The 21,492-nt window shown below is 37.9% G+C and overlaps 1 protein-coding gene across 1 annotated transcript in view; it reads right to left on the minus strand.

Annotated features, from left to right (window-relative positions):
• The window catches only part of PKHD1 (PKHD1 ciliary IPT domain containing fibrocystin/polyductin), a 593,425-nt gene that overhangs the window by 166,747 nt on the left and 405,186 nt on the right, over nucleotides 1–21,492 (minus strand). The window contains exons 56-59 of the mRNA XM_049894022.1: nucleotides 9,529–9,683; nucleotides 7,911–8,063; nucleotides 2,143–3,021; nucleotides 1,067–1,235 (exon numbers count right to left, since the gene is read on the minus strand). Of these exons, the coding sequence (XP_049749979.1) occupies nucleotides 1,067–1,235; nucleotides 2,143–3,021; nucleotides 7,911–8,063; nucleotides 9,529–9,683 (1,356 nt within the window). The remainder of the gene's footprint in view (nucleotides 1–1,066; nucleotides 1,236–2,142; nucleotides 3,022–7,910; nucleotides 8,064–9,528; nucleotides 9,684–21,492) is intronic.

A 21,492-nucleotide genomic window follows, 5' to 3' on the forward strand; every position in this document is an offset into this window, starting at 1 on the left:
CTCCTAACTCTAATAACTACTGGGCATAACATAATTATTTCTTTACGTACTTCGGAGCCTTGTAGTATTTTAGGGTCATCATTATAAACACCAATTATATTTGTGCTATAGACAAAGCAAAGATAGATACTCACATTCAACAAATATCCATTGAAAACCTACTAGCAATAGGTTTGGGAAATACAATGGTGATAAAGACAGACATGGTTCCTGTGCTTTTGGAATTTAGAGTCAAATGGAATATGTAAACAACTAATAGGTAATTACAACACTGAATTATAGAGAATTTATCTTATTCCCCTGGTCTAATTCTGTTAGGTACCATTAGTAACATTAAATATCTATTGTATGCCAATCATGTGACAGGTGTTAAATAGCACGAAAATTAGATGCTATTATCATTTAGCTTTATAACTATTTCACCCTATAAGAGCATAAGGAAAATTAGACAGTAGAAGAAAAATGACAGAATAATACAAAATTCATACCTAACTGTTTAGGAACCTAAAATGGCTCAGGAATGGTCAACAAAAAGAGGCTGGTGTTAGGCCAAACACGAACTTTTCTCATTAAGTTGATCTCTCTTGATTCTTTTTTTCTAATTAAAGTTCTCCCCAATGTTGGGGAGAAGAAAAAGCAACTCAATCTCCCTGCTCTTTAGCTTCCTCACTCCCTCACCCTCTCCCAGGACTAACAGTCTAGCCTGGGCTTCTCCTTCTTGCAGGGAAGCCAGAATTACAAAAGGACGCTTGGAAACAAGCGAAGTCTCTTAGAGCCTTGATTTGGAACTTGTATTCCATCACTTCTGCCATTCCTGTTAGCTAAAGAAAGTTGCTGAGCCCAGATTCAAGGTGTAGAGAAATAGACTCTGCAAAAATCATATATCAAAGGGCAGGTATATAGGAGGAGTAAAGAATTGGGGCCATTAAATCAATCTACCGTACCTTTCTAGAAGGACTCACCACTATTCCCACTGATAATTTTATTCTTTTTAACATGCTCAGGGATTTGAAGAACTGCCAAAGTTTTCATAAATAGGGCTTCCTATACATACTAAACATGATACCTGGGTTGTGATGGAGGAAAGTAGAACTTGTTTTTATCTTTGATCTTTAGCATCCTGGTCCTCTCTGCCGTAATTGGGTGCATGACTCCAGTGTTCTCTGGATTTGCCAGAATACAGACATCTACATCATCACTGTAGCAACTCTTCACAAAACTAGAAAAGGTGACACCTAAAATTAAAAAGAAATAAAATTATATCATGTAAATTACCAACTACAAATACAGATTGCACAACTAAGAACTCTGATAATAATTCATGTTCAGGAGTTAGTGTAAGCTATCCAGGATAATTCCAGAAGTTTGTATAAATCTCTACTTAAAATATCTGCAATTCTTCAAGATATGGACACTGCAAAATACAAGACTATTCTAAAACATTAAAGCCCTTAACTAAAAACCAAACCCAGTGCCGTTGATTCAATTCCGACTCATAGCAACCCTATAGGACAGAGTAGAACTGCCCCATAGAGTTTCCAGAGAGTGCCTGGCAGATTCGAACTGCCTACCCTTTGGTTAGCAGCCGTAGCACTTAACCACTACACCACCAGGGTTTCCATTAAAGCCTTAAGTGTGGTTATTTCTATCAAAGACTTGATCAAAATCTATTCACTTTAAATATAAATCAACTGCCAGAGACAGTAAGTGTATAGGGAATGAGCACAATAGAAAGCAATCTGATTAGAAGATGAACTGCACAGGCTATGGTATAACTTTCACTTTAACCCTAGGTGCCCTACCAACTACCAAGCAACCTCAGACAAGGAACAATATCCAACTCTCAGTTTTCTCAATTGTATAATAGGACCAACAACCCCTAAGAGAAACATAATATTGATCAAATTAAATAATCTCTGTGAAAGCTCTTCAAAATGTATAAATCAGTGACTTTATAAGGAATCACTCACTGTCATGGTAAACCACCACTGTGTTTATCAATGCCCAAACAGATTGTTAATTGGACAGCTGGCACTAGACCACACTGTACCCTTTCATTGATAAAACTTCAGAACACTATTAAAAAGGCTCCTTGCACAGGTACACAGAATAAAATTGCTTGGATAAACCCAAACTTCCTACCTTGAAGTTTCATGATTCCTGGAATTGAATGGCTGTTCCTCACTCTGTGCCACGGTTCCTGAGGCCACTGGTTTGGTTCTAAGGTGAATCCAGGCCACAGAATACCAATTCGACCCCCTCTTGGATTGGAAGGAGCATGATTTGTTGATGTCAAGTTGGCTGAGCGAGGCTTAACTCTGTCCTGAATGCAGTCAAAAGAGGAGCTAGTGGCCACAATAACGGAATTCCTAAGCACAATCTGTATATTTTCAATGGAGCTCTGTGGAGCAGAAGACATATACACCACTGTCAAAAGACCAACAGCATTGTCTACCAGAGTGATGTTCTCTATCTCCACACTGTTCTCTACATGTAGCATGGCACCATAATCAAAGTTCTTGAAAGCCAGAAAGCCAGAGATTTTTGTACAGTTGTCCAGTCCATTTTCCTTATAGAGATGAAGGCCATGAAGGCTTGAATGAGCCACATTGTCAGACCAAAGTGTTTCATGAAGGGAACACCTGTGGCCTCGGATGTGAAAGCCAATCCTCTCAGAACCTGCCACCACATTGCCACAGAGGCTGATGTCCTTTGCCTGATTCACTTTGATTCCTGCTACCCAAACGGTGGACCACGCTGACTGTGTTGTCAGAACCACAAGGTTATTAGTGACAGAACAGGCCTGACCCTCCAAATCAATGCCGTGGCCAGCTGTGCCAAACACTATGTTGTTGTTCAAAATAATGCCATTGCTGGCAGCTGCATGAATGCCCCCACCGCAGCTCTTGTGCACTGTAGAAGATATCATCCAGGATCCCACCGACACGTTAGTGAATTCAATGGATGAGTACTGTGGCGACCCAAAGTTCTGAATTTCCACATTTAAAAGTTGAAGGACTCCTGCAAACAAAATGCATGTCATCAGGCACTTTCTTCTTCTCTACAAAAGGCCATAGGATGGTCTATTTGTGAGCATCAGGGTATGCAGATTTTTAGTTAAATTAACAGTGTATTCACAGCACCAGCGCAATCTTTCATGCCACTGGGTTTCACTGACAAAACATGAATCCTTAGAAATATCACATTAGTGCCTGAAAAGGTTTCATGTCCAAGCTGAAGAGTCTGGTAGATGGGGATAGAAGAGTAGACACAGGCAGAAAAGAGATAGAATTTGGAAATGGGCACAGCTAGCTTAAGATTCTGTGCGTTTGTCTGCAGGGCTAGAGCAAGAAATTGGATAAGAATGAAGGGAATATGAGCTCCTGGCCACTCACCTCAGAATCATGTCTCCCTCTCCATGTTTCAGTGACACCATGTGAAAAGGCCATAGCCATCCTCACAGAGATACTGCATGAATGAATATAATGGCCACTCTAAAAAGTATTTCAAGCATTTCTGAAGAAGAGTATTTAAGTGCAAAGTTTACTTCTGTTCAATCATGTCCAGAAACATTATATTCTATCATGACCAAGACATGATAGAAGCGTAACATACTTTTAAAATCATTTCAAAAGCCTTGTGAAGTATTTTCTGTATTTTGTCCTAGCCACATCATATTCCCTGTTTCATTTTCACAATAATAAGTTTTTCTACATCTTTTATGTCGGGGGGCTTGATGGCACAGCAGTTAAGAGCTTGGCTGCCAAACAAAAGATTTGCAGTTCAAATCCACCAGCCTCTCCTTGGAAACCTTATGAGGCAGTTCTATTCTGTCCTATAGGATCACTATGAGTCAGAATCGACATGACAGCAATGGGTTTGGGTTTGGTTTTGGCTTTTATGTAAGGAGAGGATAGTAGATTATTAAGTCTCATTTGGGGATTTTATTTGTACTATTTTAAGGAGATACTGTTAAAATACAGTATAAAATGTACCCAGTAAGTTAATTAAAAAACACAGTGAGCACTAATAAGTCAGTGTACATACTCTTGGTAAAACAGATAACAACATAATTACGGGGAAAATGAAGTAAATTAATAACTACAATACCTAACTCACATATAGTATTCATTTGTGCCAGGCACTGTTCTAAGCCATATACACACTCCCGTCTCTGACTGCCATTAAGTAGATTCCAACTCACAGCAACCCTACAGGACAGAGTAGAACTGCCCTATAGGATTTCAAGAATTGGCTGGTAGATTAACTGCTGACATTTTGGTTTGCAGCCCGAGATCTTAAGCGCTGCACCACCAGGGCTCCATATACACACACACACACATATAAACACTTATAATTTTCACACAAATCTATGAGGTAGATACAGTTGCTACCTGCATTTTCCAGATAAGAAAACTGAGGCAAAGAAGGGTTAATTGCAAGATAGATTTTGGACCTAGGCATATGGATGCAGAGGCTGTACCATTCACCCCTGTGGGGGGACACTGGGGAGAGTAGATGTGGTGGCATAAAAATAGCAGCTCTGCACTGGGATTCATGTAATTGGACTACAGCTGGGTACCAATAATTAGCTATGTGCCCTTAGTTTGGTTACTACTTTGGTCCTCACTTGTTTTGTTAAAAATGAGTGAATAAATGAATGAATGCCAAAGGTAAGCTATAAAGTTATTTTTCTCACTAAAAATTGAGGGGCTATCCATTTGAAGTTTCAGTTTCACCGTGTTTTAGTAACAGTATTTCAAGCTCAAAAGTAGTCCAACCCAAACTCTCCACATTCCCGTTCCTTTTCACAGCTGAGAAACTAGAATCCCTGCAAATCAACTGATATGGAGAACTAAGCCCTTGTGGAAAGGACAGAGGAAGTGAAAGACCACATAAGTCTCTGTGGCCAGACACGATTTCAACATACCTAAATTTCTCAACTGACACTGTTTGTTGAGGTACTAGCAGAGGGTGTAGAAATATTCACAGGATGATAAATAAGCCTAAAGTTATTCGTCTGGTGATATCATTTTTTCTGTAATTCAAGTGCCCTCACAAATAGCTGAAAGGGTTATCAAAACTGCATCCGCAGAATTTTAGTACAAAAGATTACAAATGCAATGTAAATCTACACATAAATAGCTCATTTTCTAGAATGGTAGGTGGTTCTAGAATTTATATCAAGGGAATGTATAAGTATTATTGTAATTAGTGGTTTTTTATGTCACATTTCCATGGTTATAATCCATAGTTTTAAACTATACAAGATCTTTTTACTGTGTGAATACTAGCCAGTGAATGAAAACTAACCTTTAGCATTTAAGTGAAGAATTGAGCAATAATTTTTTCTACACTTTTTTTTTATTCTTATTTTTCCTTTTGAAAATCACATCTCTAAAAGACTTTCTAGCAAATTGAGTGCAACTTGCTGGATGTTATTGGTCAGAGGAGAAGAATGACAGTCCTTGGAAATAAAACTAGGAACTGGAAGTCCTGGCCTGCTTTCTGACCTACAACAATTTAACACCCAGAGCTGGCACCCTTGATTTACACCTGCAGATCCAACCTCATCTAGGCTCTGGAGTATGTCATGGACAAAAACGCAAGGGTTCCAAATGCAATGTGGGAAACACGGATTGGATCCTGGAACAGAAAAAGGATATTAGTGGAAAACTTGGTGAAATCCAAATATGTATTATTCTAATTACATATAGTATATATTATTCCAAAATTAGAAGTTTACTTTAAAAATTCAAGGGCTTTGGAGTCACTCCTGAATTTGAATCTTATCTCTATTGCTTACTAGCTGAATGATGTTTCTTAAGCTTCATTTATTTTATCCATTCATGTTTATTGAGCACCTAATAATCAGCAGGTACTCTGCTAGAAAAAGAAGTGAAAAGCCCAGCCTGACCCTCAGGAAGCTCACATGCTCATGAAGAAGTTATACAAATAAACTAGCAACTTTATTATCAATTCAGTTCCATGTCTACAAAAATAAGGAAAAAAACCTCTCTCACAATATTGAAGATTCAGTGTGATGGTTAAAGTTGTGTGTCAACTTGGTTGGGTCAAGATTCTCAGTGGTTGGACAGTCATGTGATCACTTCCATGATGAGATCTGATATTATGTGATTACTTCCATGATGGGCTCTGCTGTGAGTAGCCAATGAGTTGAAAGGGAGTTTCCTTGGGCATATGGCCCACATTGAACATAAGTGGATATTCTGGCAAGGCTTGTGGGCTCTTGCTCATTCTGGATCCTGCAGCTGGCTGCTGTTCATCTGATCTCTGGTTCTTGGGACCTGAGCCAGCAGATTACCTACAGTCTTGCCTGCCAATCTTCAGGATTCATCAATCTTCACAGCCTGTGAGCAAGAGCCCTGTTCTCTGACCTGCCAATCTTGGGTTTGCCAGGCCCTGTGGCTATGAGCATTGGGAGAAGCCTCTATTCTGACCCACGGACTTGGGACGCTCCAGCCTCTACAACCACATGAGCCATTTCCTTGATATAAATCTCCCTGTATATATACATATTTATACACTTTACTGATTTTGCTTCTCTAAAGAACCCAGCCTAAGACATTCAGTGAGATAATAAGTGTGAAAACTAGCATCGTTCTTGGCCCACAAGATGAATCCAGTATTGTTTTTCTTTCCCTTCTCCTGGAATGATTTAAGAAATTCTGAATGAGCAATGTCAGAGCTTCAGGATCAAGTCAATCTTGCTGTTGGCTCAGCTCTAGTTTAATACAAAGCTCTATGAATTGGCTTCTGTCCTGTTCCTATGACCATGTTCCAGCTTGGCTTGCAATTTCAGGTACCTGGGACACTGTCATGCTTTCCTCTCCCTGATTCTCTATCTTTATAAACTGCAGGATGGCCTCATTGTTATAGAACCAGGACCGAGATTTTTTTTTCAGTCTTCTAGAGTAGGGTCTCTCAACTTTGATACTACTGAGAGGCCATTTGTTGTGTGGGTGATCCTGTTCAACACAGAATGTTTAGCAGCATCCTAACCTCTACCTACTAGATGCCTGAAGCAACCAGTTGCAATAAGCAAAAACATCTCCAGGCATTGCCAATGTTCTCTGGGGGCAGGATCATTGTGGTTGAGAAATTATGGAAGTAAAGAATATAGAGGGAGAGTTCTTGTATGGACTAGAAATCCTGTACTTTTAAGGCCCAAACACTGTCCTTTACACCAAAGTGGAGAAACAGATGTGCAACAAAGTGTTCCATGCTCAATATATTTGGGAAGTGGTTAGATCCTTTATTCAACGGCTTCTCAGAGTCTTTATTATATTCATGTACGTAGTGACCTTCTAAGACAGAGCTATAGTATAAAGCCTTTCCCAAACTTATTTGATCAGGGAACAACTTAGAAATAATATTTAAGGAATACAAGTTTAAGAAACAAGGTCCTGATCAAATAGGTCTGTGGCATTCCAAAAGGGCTACAACTGGGAAGAAATGAGAGAGATTAAACTGATCCTTAAAGCAATCTAGAATATGGATTATTCCAGATTATAGCATGAGCTCATGCCTGCCATCAGATGTAGCATGCTACTGGGAAAGAGTAATAGAAATTTGGGAAATAGATAAAATTCAAGCAGTCATTAAATCATCTATAATTTCAAAGCAGAGGAAATTTCACATCTGCCGAAGACGTTTTCTTGGAGGCAAAAATACACATATGTGCCGATTACTAGTATATTATTTTAATATCACACTGATAATTAAGCACAGATTAGGGCTGAAAATTCATAGCATCTCAGAGCCCAGAGGAGCCATCTAATTCAGATATTTTGGTTTGCAAATGAAAATTCTCACATTTGGAACTTCTGACTGTCCCAGATCAATGGGCTCCAGTTGGTAAAGCAAAGTCACTTAAAAATTTCACTTACCTGAAAATTCTTCTCTGCTGGGCTTCCTAAAGGGCCCCACAAGTAGTCTCCCTCTACATGATATATCAGACTGGATCTGTATATTTCGAGTCAATAGTCCTACCTCAGCAGCCAAAGGAACATATTGGCCATGCTCCACGATATGGACACTTCCTAGGAAGAAAAAACATGTTAAAAACCTATTTCAGAAACCACCAGCTGGGGACCCAGTGAACGTGATAAATGAAAACACTCCTTCCCTTTGGAAGTCCTACCAACATTAAAGTCTTCTTTTCCTCAGGCATTCTTCACAAATGTCAGCTGAGAAATGAAAAGCCCGTTCACTTGACTCTCTTTGGGATCAGAGTTAGAGTGTGTGAGCAAGAATTCATTTCTTCGCAATAATGGTGGGTCCTGGGACAGGCCACTGGTGCCGGAAGTTGGGGCAGACCTGGCCAATTAGCAGGTCCCCAATCTCCTTACTTAAATACATCAGGGTGAAGTTTCAGTGCTTGGTTCTTCATTGTCCATGGGCCTCTTTCAAGTGGATGAGGAATCCCAGATCAACTAGGGTGGTGACAGTGCTAGGGCAGCAATGTGTAAGAGGAAAAGGACAAAGAGAAGCAGCACCAAGCAGCAGTAGCAGCAGTGACCTCTCACGGTGGGTCTTAAACTCAGTACTTCTGAACAAATTTCCCCAGCAGTGAGAGCCGACATGGTTCACTATTTTGTGTCCCTGTCCTCTGTTTGCATTTCACCTGGATCTTACCGGCAAGGATTGCTGAAGATTTTTCTTTTCTTGGCTACATTTTTAAAAATAAAATTATCCTTGGAGTTATGATTTAGAAATAGGTTTGGATATTTTCTGTTGAAAACATGTATTCTCTTACCCCCTTATTTCCATGTTTTACTAATTATTAGCTATATTTCCTGAATCAGGTTTAGACTAAACTAGGAGGTTTTTTGTTTTTGGTTTAGGAGGTGTATAATTATTTATTATTTACCTGCAATGCATTTTAAACTGTGTGTAGTGTATAAAAACATTTTTAAAAACTGTGTGTAGTGTATAAAAATTTTAAACTATGTGTAGTATATAAAAAATAGTGCATAAAATATTCAGTACTCCTTTTTTTAACGAAAAAGGGATTTGACTTTTTTTTTTTTTTTTTGGTGGAGTCATAGTAGTAGTAGTCACCAACACATAAAATGTACTTCATGTCAGGAGGAACACATGCCTAAGTAAGAAAAATGAAGTCATTATTTACAGTAACTACCACGTTCTAAGTGACTGATTCACTGTGCCAGGAAATGAACTGGAAATTTAGCATCCATGAGTTTTATTCCGTCTTGGCCCTGCATCTACTCAGTGACCTTGAACAAGATTCCAACACTTCTGCTTTGAGACTCACCATTACAAACAGAAAGAAAAAATTCCCTCACCTGCAAGTATTCTTTAAAAATTAGGCAATAAAATTAATGAAGGAATAAGAGATAAAGCCTCCCTGGAAAAGTCTAGGGCAACAGTAAGGTATCATCCATCCCCTCTGAATGGCAAACAGATCTGAAGTCCCTCAGCAGGTTGCTGAACTCATTCTTCCCGATTCATTCACTTCCTTTAACCAACATACCAAAGCCTTACCAATGTGCCGGTATTTGAGAGGTTCCTGGATCCTAATGTGGTGGCCCATGACTTCTTTCACAGTGAGGACCTCCGCTTCATGAGGTTCATAAGAGGAGGAACTAAGGACGATTTTGTCATGGGGTTGCCAATCTACTGCATCCTTTACTATAATTCTGTAACAGCATAAAGATAGCATCAAATATACTGATAGTGCGACACAGATCACCTACTAACTACACAGAAAGGAAATGACGTCCAGTGCGGCAAACAATTCCCACTAGGAGACTGAAATAGGCGTGGCAAAGAAAAAGAACTTTTGAGAAAAGTTTAACTCTAATGGAGTCAATTTCTGGTTGATAAGTAGATATATTACAGGGACAGCAACAATATTTCATGGCTGTGAAGTACAAGGAAAAGAAACGAGAAAGAGTAAAAGGTCCAGGGTTTAGGACACACCTTATGCTCATGATTTCCTAGAATAGCAATCTTTCTCCTTGATTGGGAAATGGTTTGAATAATAAAGGTATTTTAGAGGGGATCTTTTCTCAAACTTTCTGAAGACTTAAAATGTCATTTTTAAAACATTTATCGTCATCGTTTAAGGTTCATTCCTTTAGGATCAGCCAGACCCTGAGGATCAAATTCTAGATCCAGTTGTCAATCTAGAACTGCCATTTACTAGCTTAAAAAAAACTCACATTTAGCAAAATTTCTGTTCTGTCTTTCATTGCTGCCTCGCTTTCCCTAGTGAATATGACTGCTTTGTTCTCCATTCAGAGCCCTGGTGGCACAGTGGTTAAAGAGCTCGGCTGTTAACCAAAAGGTCGGTGGTTCAAACCCACCAGCCTCATGGGAGAAAGGTGTAGTAGTCTGGTTCTGCAAAGATTTATAGCCTTGGAAACCCAATAGGGTTGCTATGAGTCGGAATCGACTTGACTACAGTGGGTTTGGTTTTTATTCTCCATTCACTGTCATTGCCCACCTCCACGGGTATAGGTTTATTTTAATTACCTGCCTCTTTAATTAATGCTCAACTTTTAGCAAGCTTTGACAGTAGATTCTCCTCTACCAGTAACTGTTTATCCAGGCAACAGGGTCCATGTGAAGACCATTCAATTGCACAGCATATATTGATTGAGGAATGGGCATGCACCAGGCACTATAGTAGGTGCTAGAAGCATAATGGAAAACAAAGCATATGCCATTTGCATTTTTAAAATGACAACTTAGATTTTGGCTAGTAGATATCTTGAAAGATTTGTGTGGGGGTTTCATAGGTGCTTAACATAAAGTATTAAAAATGAATAAAGAAACAAATAAAGGGGGTCATTTATGGGCCAATGGTATGAATCAAATATTGTGAGTAATTCAAACCTGAGGCTAAAAAAACTGAGAGACAGCCATAGGAGCCATAGAGAGGAAGACAACTATAAGATGATGCAATTTTAATGAAAGAATTTAGTCCTAGCTCTGTTTCTGATTTGCTATGACATTTTAGGAAACTCACGGTTACAGAATAGTAAAGCAACTCCTAACTTTCAAGAGGAGGAAACTAAGATTGAAGGAGATTAAATAATAAAACTCAAGATCTGATTGGTGCCAGAGGTTGAAGTGGAACAAAGAAAGACTCCAGATTAAGTTCAGGGCCCTGATCACTAACCAATATCACCTCACTTGCTTGGCTCTTTTTATTAACCAACATTCGCTTCACCTGTCTGATCCTTCCTTTTTCACCTGCTAACTGGTAATAATAAGCCATGCTTATCGATTTCATAATGATGTCATGATAATTGATGAAATTACAAAAAGTCTATAATCTGTATAACTGAATGCTATGTAAAACCAAAGGAAAAAAAAAAAAAAAAAACCCACTGCCATCAAGTGGATTCCAACCAATAGTGACCCCATAAGACAGAGTAGAACTGTCCCACTGGGTTTTCTAGGAGCAGCTGGTGGATTCAAACTGCCAACATTTTGGTTAGCAGCCATAGCACTTAATCACTGTACCACTGGGACTCTGAATATTATGCAGTCATTAAAAAGGACATTGTAGCAAAACATTCAGTTATTAGAAAAACTGTTCATGATGTACAGTGAAACCTGTGAGAGCTGGAACTCAAGGGGACTGTCTTGTTTTTCCGGGTCTCGCAAGTTTTCTGCCTTTGACAGAGTATAATCTTACTACTTTTCTATCACTCTCAATTAGTGAAAAATATTTGAGTTTTCCTTCTCTGACAGATTTCTGGCTTTCACAGGTTTTATTGTATTATTAAAGAAACAAGGATATAAATAATATGCCCCATTTATTTATTTTTTTTTAATAAAAGTAATGTAGGCACAAAAAGCAGATGACAAGAAAGATGCATGTTAAAATATTAGCCCACCTATGGATGATGGGCTTATTGGTGATTTTCACTTAAATATAAATTTCCTAAACTTAATATAAATAACATATATAGAAAAAATACTCTTTGAAAAGAAAATAAGTCTATGGGTATAAAGTCACGCCAAAGTCAATCAGCAGTATAATTTAAGTAAAAAAAAAATTTTTTTTTCCTTTGTAGTCCACGTTACCTAATCTTTTTATTATTATTTATATTGTTTAATAAATCTCTTCAGACAATAGATCACCATAATGTTCTGATAAATTCTTTGATGAGATTAAAAATCATCCCTAACATAAGCCATTAAAAATCATCCCTAATATAAGCCATTTCTCCCAACCAGATGAATCAGCTTTTCTAAGAAACAGCTATGTGTTTCTTATCTGTCACTTTAAAATATCCTGTCTTTACTCTGCTTTTCAATTCCCTCATTCCTAAAGACTGACATGAGTTGCACTGCCTTCTAGAAGTCTTCCTATGGGAGTCTCTTCACTAAAAGCCCATCACCCTTTCCGTACCACCATAATTTAACACAACAGATACTACTAACTTGTGACTAATAACATACTCTTGTCTTCTGTGGTTATTCAACTTTGATATTGTTTGTTAGTATTTAATGAAAACAGGTCTATCTTGCTAGGTAAACCTCATAGCAGCTAGCAAGGTTCTAGGCCAAGAGAAAAAGGAATCACTAAAGTATTAATTCAAGCTTTATATTAAAAAATGAAATGAACTTGCCAATCTTTTCCACTAAGGCTTCTAAAACGTACAAGTTCATAAAAATTTATCTTTCCTCTATACTCCTGAAGCTGTGGGATTGTATACCTCATAAGGACCATATGCAGATGTCAAGAGGGTGTAGCTCCTTCCACTTCTATGTCCATGTAGCAACAGTGGTAACTTCAGAAAAAACTTGTGGTCCCATGGTCAATAGCCTAGTTGGTTCTCCTATTCAAGTATCAGTTTCCTTAAGTTCCAATATACACTATTTCTAGTCCTAGTCTTCTACCACTATGGTTACTCTTCACCCATTTCAAGAAATCCTAGGTTTAATGACTGCTTGAATACCAGATGTATCCCCTGTCTCTGATTAATATTAATGAGAGTCCTATAGGCTACAAGGGAGAGGAGAGCAAAACATACCTAAAACAATAAATAAGCAAAATTTTTTAAAAAGCTATTTGCAGCATTCAAAAACCAAACCAAATCAATTGCCAACTAGTAAATTCTAACTCATAACGATTCTAAGGGACAGAGCAGAACTGCCCCATAGGGTTTCCAAGGAGTGGCTGGTGGATTCAAACTGCCAATCTTTTGGTTAGCAGCTGAGCTCTTAACCACTACATTACCAGGGCTCCAATAATACCTATAAATTTTTTTTTAAAAACTGTTGCCATCGAGTCGATTCTGACTCGTAGCGACCCTACGGGACAGAGTAGAACTGCCCCTTAGGGCTTTCAAGGAGTGGCTAATGGATTAGAACTGCTGAACTTCTGGTTAGTAGCCAAATGCTTAACCACTGCACCACTAGGCCTCTAAATAATAGCTATAAAAAAACAAAAAAACAAACCCATTGCCGTCGAGTCGATTCCAACTCATAGTGGATGTCAATTATTTGTCTACCTGACCTTCCTTCTCCCTCATCCAGAAAATTCATCACATCTCTTTTGAGAATTTCTCTGCTCACCCAACATACTAAGTGATCTTAGTGAGAGCCATAGATTATAGTCCCATAGCCCTTCACCAAAACATAGACATGAGATCCAACCTCTGCTGGATCAAAATCTTTCCCCAGTACTTTTGAGCTGAAACTAAGGGAATAGAGTAATCTCCTGTCTTGCAGGGAAGGTAGGAAGAGTCCAAGAACTCTGGGCTTACTTGCAACCTACAGAGCAGAAAAAGCCATTATTCAGTAAAATCAAATGAGGTTGAAATGTAGAAATAAGAGAGCTAGATAGAGGGAGATAGAAAGGTGGAGTTGGTGCAATCTTCCAAATGGATTAGGGAGGGTTACTGTTACTTTCATCTAAAAGAATTCTGATTAACACATTAACTACCAGATCTTGAGGCTTACTTTTTGCTGAAAACTGTGCTAACCACTTTGCATAGATTAATTCACTTAGTCCTTGTTGTGGATTGAATTGTGTCTCCCAAAAAGATATGTTGAAATACGAACCCCTGGTACCTGTGAATGTGACCTTGTTCAGAAAGAGGGCTTTTGAAGATGTTATCAGTTAACATGAGGTCCAATGGAGTAGGGTGGGTCCTGATCCAATCTGAGCAGTGTCCTTTTAAAAGAGAAGAGATACAGATACACAGAGGAAGGATGGAAGGATGGCCATGTGAGGATGTATCTATAAGACGAGGAATGCCTAGGGCTCCCAGAAGCTGAGAAAGACAAGAAAGGATCTTCCCCTAGAGAGCCTGGAGGGGGCACATTGATTTGGACTTTAGCCTCCAGAACTATGAGAAAATAAATTTCTGTTCTTAAAAGCCACCTAAGTTATATATTTTTTTGTTACAACAGCCCTAACAAACAAATACAGTCCTTATAACTACTCTATTAAAAAAAAAAAAAAAAACTCTATTAGCTAGATGTTATTATCTTCATACAATAGAAAAAGATACTGAGGCTTAGAAAGAATAATTTAACCACAGGTAGATATTTAGTTAATTGTAGAGCCAGAATTATTTTAGTTGGCCTGCTTTCAAAGCTCAAGCTCTTTTTCTTTGTAGAATACTCCAATACAAGATTAAAACTGGTAGTTCATCGGGCCAGAAGGAACCATGTGTTTGTGGAGGCTACATATGTGATCTTGAGCTCCTGCCTGTAAATGGAAAAGGTCACCAACTCTATATTCTAATACACAAAGTGTTTTTTATAATAATGAGATTCAAGTAATAAGCAAAATAAAATACAGTAATTTCTGAAATTAAGATACAAGATTCTCATTTATTAGACAACATGCCAGTGAGCCAAGATGCTCAATAAGTTTTGATTTGCAAAAAAGAAACATCAATTCAATGTTGTCATTAATGTTTTTGTGTGCTACTGAGTCAAATGGAAGCCTAATTTAAATCCTACTATCTAGAGGACCCCTGGTAGCACAGTGATGCAGTGCTCTGCTGCTAACCAAAAGGTCAGCAGTTTGAACCCGCCAGGCGCTCCACAGGAGAAAGATGTAGCAGTCAGCTTCCATAAAGATTAAAGCCTTGGAAACCCTGGGGGGCAGCTCTACTCTGCCCTATAGGGTCACTATGAATCCCTATGAGTCGGAATCAACTCCACGACAAGTTTTTATGTACTAGATGCTAAGTGAGATACCGAATCAATAAAAGATATTTCCCCCACCTTATCAAAGCCACTTGGAGGAACAGGACATAGATACCTTAAGCAGCTTAGTATCACTCACTAGGGAAGCACACTGTTATTAAATTTATGAATCATAAAAGCATATGTTTTAGTGGTTCAGATGGTGGGAAAATCAGTGTTTGCTGGAGGGAAGAGTGAAAGCCTTGTGGGAAATGTAATGGAATCTTTAAGGATAAGCAGGCAACGTAAAGGGCAAGAGGAGATGCGAGTGGTGTTTTTAACTACCTTATTTCATTTATCAAGTATTTAGGAAAGCAGTGTAAAAGTTGTAATAGAAAGCCATGTGTGAAGTGCTGAAAGAAGGAACACTGCAGAAGTGACAAGAGCAAGAAATATTCCAAACAAAGTATAGCAAGGAATATTGCCACAAATTGGATAAAGGAGATATTAGAATAGCTAGAATTAACAATGGTTTTAAATTAAAGGTCTAGGTCCCAGTGAACATTATTTTCTTGTAAATTACAGAATAAATTAATGCACCACTTGAGAAGAACAAAGGATAAGAGGACAAAGAGACTGGATAACGCTTTATACAGGGTCTTTCTTTAAAAAGTAAATAAGACAAGAGATAAGAAAAACCAAGAACCTTCAAGGAAGGCTCCCCCATAAATCATCTCTTCTCCCAGTCTTCTCCCATCCCAGTAAATGATACCACTCCTCACCTAGCTCCTCAGCTCAAAAATTTTCAAGTGACCTTTGACTCTTGTCTTTTTCTTTCACCCAATATTCAATTCATCAGCAAATCACGTTCCATCTGTCTTCAACTTGTATTTAGTCACGTCTTTCCCCCTCTATCACTGCCACCCTAATCTAAGCCATCATCATGTCTCACCTGAAGTATTCTCATGACTTTCTTAACAATTAGTCGCTTCACTTCCACTCTTGTACCCCCCATTCCCAACAATTAATTCTCCACACAGCATAAAGCAGATTAAAGCATAAATCGGACCATGCCACTGCCCTTCTAAAATCTTCCAGTAATTAGGGTGTTGATTGATAAAACCAAAAAAAAAAAAAAAAAAAACCCAAACTCATTGCCATCGAGTCGATTCTGATTCATAGTGATCCCATAGGGCAGAGTAGAACTGCCCCGTAGGGTTTCCAAGGAGCAGCTGGTGGATTTGAACTGCCGACCTTTTGGTTAGCAGCCATAATTTCAAAGACTTCATGGTTACCCTTAAAAGGCCCACAAGTAAAACAGATATCTAACATTCGTAATGAGTAAAAAAAAATTAAAAAAAAATTCTGTGTCTAATTATAACTTGTCTTGACACGTGTAATCCAAAATAGCCAACACTTTTATTTAACAGGACCCTCAATAGTCAACTGATGCAAGCAGCAATAAGGAACGCTCCAATGTACAAATAAATGTATAACATAGGAAAAAAGAAAGTAATTTTTTCTTCAAAATATCTTGCTAAGCTTATTTTTGTTGGCATTAGGGTTGGCAGTGTAAGAATTGAGTCTAAGCTTATGAAGGTAACATAAAATTTTTCCTCTGAATGGATCACTCTATTATTATTCATAAAATTAAATCAATTATACACAAATTAACTCAGATCTCTAATTCTGTTGGTGAAAATTTATAACGTGGTTCAAGTGAAATCTGCCCACTTCATAAAATATTTCAAAGTAAATGTTAAACTGACTTTCAACATAAGGAAGGTCACAGAACAGTGTTTAAAGAAAGAGTTTGTATAAGGTCTGCAGTTTAGTTAATAATACCGTATCAATATCAGTCTTGGTTTTAATCATATTCTACGGTTACGTAAGATGTTATCAGGAAAAGCTGAGTGAAGTGTACATGGAAATTCTACTTTTATCAACTTCTTCTGAGTCTTAAATTGTTTCAAATTTTTTTAAAACAAGTTTAAAAAAGAAATGGTTTGCAGATACCCATAAAATGAATACAGTATGTTAATTATGCATCATCCATACAAACTAATATAAAGTACTTCTTTTCAGGACTGATGTTAAGCAATTCTGTTTTTTAATATTTGTAATACATAGAACACAAGCAATGAGAGCAGACAAACCAGGGTAAAAATCTAGCCTCAGGAACTTCTAGTCTTATGAACTTAGAAAAGTTACTTAACTTGCCTAGCCTCAGTTTCCATATCTGTAAAATACAGATGATAATGCCTAACATCACGTTGAGAGATTTAAATGAGATAATGTATGTAAAATGCTTATTAGAGGGCTGACATAGAGTAAGCCCGCATGATAAGAACTCAATAAATGGTAGCTAGTTAATTGCTATGGATTCTTCTAGTTAATAAAATTGAGTTTCTTTCAAAGTAGCCTGTAGCTTAGACTCTGAATGAGGTTTTTAACACATTCTTATAAGAAAAATCTATTCATATGGCTCCTGCCAAACTCTAACTTGCTAACCTTACAATTACAATTAAAGGTTCTTATTGATCACTAAAAAAAAAAAAAAATTTTTTTTTTTTTATTGATCACTGTTAAAAATGTCTACTTTGCAAGTCCTTTTGGGTGTCACATAGGCACTTCAAACTCACATAACCAAATCTGAATTCATAATCTTTCCCCCAAAACTTAGTTACCCTCTGGTGAATGGCACCGCCATCCATCTATGCAAACCAGAAACCAAAAATTAATGTTAACGCAGCCCTCTCCCTCATTCCTCATATTCAATCCAACTTGTACATTTTATCTCCTGTCTCTAAATCTGCCCAGTTCCCTCCATTTACCTTGCTGCTCCTGACTACAATTTGTTTGGACTTCTAACTGACATCCCTGATCTACTTCTTCCCTCTCTCCAGTTGTCCACTGTGTAAATACAGTGATTTTTTAGAAATACAAACATGATTGTAATTGCTACCTTCCACCATTGTTGCTGCTGTTGTAGCTGCTGTTGAGTCAGTTCCAACTCCCACCTCTACTACACCCTTTAATACAGTACAACAACTTCTTCAGATAAAAACAAAATATTTTGCTGTTCCAATGAATTACAGGCCTGACCCTTAGCACAGCAAGTACTAGTCAGACCTGGTGCACAGTGAGCACTTGCAACCCTCCTCATGTTAGTCCCGTCCTCTCCACTTCAGCCCTGCGGCTTTCTTTTCTCCTCACGTTCTCCACTCTCCCTCCCACTACAAAACTACCTCTCTGGAAACTGCTTTTCAATCTATGCTGACTTTTCCTCGGTCATCCAAAAAGTTTCCACATAACTCATATCTCATTCCCAGTCTCCAGTCTTCTCCACTACCTATGTCCTGTCCATCAGCAACATCGTTCTACTTTCAGGATGACCCCCTATCATTTTCCCCCTGAGCCTGAAGTTATTTATCTAATTGCCTTCTCGATATCTCCACTTGGCGTCTACTGGCCATCTCCAACTTAGTATGTCTCAACCAAGACTCCTTGCCACCCTCCACCCTGACAAACCTGTTCCACTCCATGTCTTCCCATCTTAGTGCCTGTTTCCACCATTCATCTGGTTGCTCAGTTAAAAGTACTCTTTCCTTATCTCGACATTCTGTTCATCAGCATGTCTAGCCAGTTCCCATCTTCCAACCACATCTGAAACTCATCTCTCCTTTCCACCTCCACTGCCTACTTCATAGTCCTAGCTACGATGATTTCTGGCATGAACTGGCTCCTACTGATACCCCAGCTTCCCCCACAATCCATCATCTACAGAGTGGTTTTCTAAAACATAAATCGGATCCCATCACTCTCCTACTTAAAACTCTTGAGTGGTTTTCCCTTGGACCTCTCACGGACTGAACAAGGCCCTGTATAACTTGGCACCGGGCATGCCATACAACTCTCCACTGTGCTCACTCTGCTCCAGCTACAGTGACCTCCTTCCTGTCGTCACCACAGACTACCTTGGGGAAGACGCTGGATGTCCCTTCATGGGGCACTCTTTTGCTCTTTCTTATCACACAGCTGGCTCCTTCCTATCCTTCAGATCTTGGCTCAAATTTCCCTTCCTCCAAAAGGCCTTCACTGTCCATTCAATCTGAAAGCTTGCATCTCACATCCTCCAGTTTTCTATTTTCCCACCCAGATTATTTTATCATCTGCAACTGTGTCATTTATATTTCTATCTTTACTTGTTTATTATCTATGTCTCCCCACTAAGATGTAAGCTCTTGGAGGATAGGAATCTTACCTTATTTGCCTCTATATCCCTACTGCTTAGAACCAGACTGGTGCACAGCAATTATCTGTTGAATGATTGAATAGTGTTTGCTCTGGCTAGAGCACTCTTTCTATATAGCCCTTCTTTGCTCAATTCTTGTCCACTCACCTTCCTTTCCACCCTATGAAATCACTCTCTAGGGAGCCTTCTCTGCCCTCCCTGACTGCCTCAATGTCCCATATTCATATGTCTTCAGAATCATGGAAACCCTGGTGCCATAGTGGTTAAAAGCTACAGCTGCTAACCAAAAGGTCAGCCGTTTGAAGCCACCAGGCACTCCTTGGAAACTCTATGACGCAGTTCTACTCTGTCCTATAGGGTTGCTATGAGTCATAATCGACTCCACAGCAGTGGATTTTTTTTTTTTTAGAATCTTAGCTACCTCTCCTTCAGAACATTTATCACATTTGCAGTTTTATGTCTATTTTATCTTTATTTGATTAATGTCTGAGGGCAGGGCCGTGTGCAGTTTGACTCTTTATTGTACCTCAGATCATAAATGAGTGTTTGACACAGGACAAGCACTCACAAAATTTTACTGAAAATAAGTAAATAATTTAAAATAACTACAAAAGGAATAACTACTGTCTGAAGAAATTTTGTACATAGAGAAAAGCATACCAAAGCAGTAGTTACCTATCATCTCACCACTGGGGTAACTGCTGTGCAATATCAACTTGAAGGCAATTAGTTTTGGTTTATGTCTTTCCAGACATTTACCTACTCACATATATGCACATAAAAATATTTTTATTGATTTTATTTACAAAACTAGGGTAATAAATACTATTAATTCCCACCTGAATGTCCACATCTCCTCCTCTTTTTCGTCTTCTCTAATTTGAAATTCAAAAATGATATTTCATTGCTGTTTCAATTAATGTTTACTTTGATTCTAGAAAGGATGGATATTTTTTCCCTATGTTTATTAGTCAAATATAAGTTTCTTTTTTGTCTCATATATTCATACCCGTTAACAATTATTGTTCTGGTGTGTTCACAATTTTTTTCTTTTTATTCCCTAAGAGTTCTTTACACATAAAATGTTAGTCTTCCATCTGTAATACTATATGCTACAAAGATTTTCTATTTTGTAATTTTCATTTACATTTTGCTATTGACATAGAGAAATTTTGATTTTTTTTTAATGTTTTCAAATCTCTTAGTTTTTGTCTATGGTTTTTGCCTTTCTTGTTATGATCTGAAAGGTCTTCCCTAGTTTAAGATTATGTAATATTCACTTAAATTTTCTTTAAGTTATTTTATGGTTTTGATTTTTTACATTCATTTTTTTAATCCATTTGTAATTTATTTTTGAGTAAACCACAGAAAGAGAATCTAATTTTATATTTTTCCAATTATGCCAGCACAGGTTTTTCAACTAAATTGAATGCTAATTTATTCAAATTCTAAGTAATACCACATACCTGAGCCTGTTTCTATGCTTTCTCCTCTGATGATGATTAAAAAAAAAAAAAAAATTGCCTTCAAGTTGATTCTGACTCATAGCGACCCTATAGGAAAGAGTAGAAAATGCCCCAGAGGGTTTCCAAGGCTGTAAATCTTTATGGAAGCGGACTGCCACATCTTTCTCCTCCAGAACCACTGGTGGGTTTGAACTGCCGACCTTTTGATTAGCAGCCAAGTGCTTAACCACTGCACCACCAGGGCTACTTAGCATTCTTATAGTCCTAATTTAACAAGTGTTTACCCCAAGACTGTATGTTGAATCTATAAATGACTTTTTGTTTTCTGCTCAAATAGTCATGTTTTAAAACTTTATACCTAGTGTTAAGATAAATTATATTAATGCATTACTTCATTATGAACCATCCTCATTTACTGAAATCATAAATCGTAATTTTTATGAATTATTGAGTTTTGCTTCTTGCTGTTTTATTTAGGACTTTTTATATTATATTTACAATTGGATGTTGCATTAGATTGCTTTTTCTGGTTTATCTTTAGCAGCCGTTTTAAAAGTTAGTTTTATGCTTACTTCCTAAAATTAATTGAGAAGCTTGACATTTTTTCCTATGCTGTGGAATACA

Source organism: Elephas maximus, chromosome 1 (assembly GCF_024166365.1).
Source record: "Elephas maximus indicus isolate mEleMax1 chromosome 1, mEleMax1 primary haplotype, whole genome shotgun sequence".
NCBI classification, from domain to species: Eukaryota; Metazoa; Chordata; class Mammalia; order Proboscidea; family Elephantidae; genus Elephas; species Elephas maximus.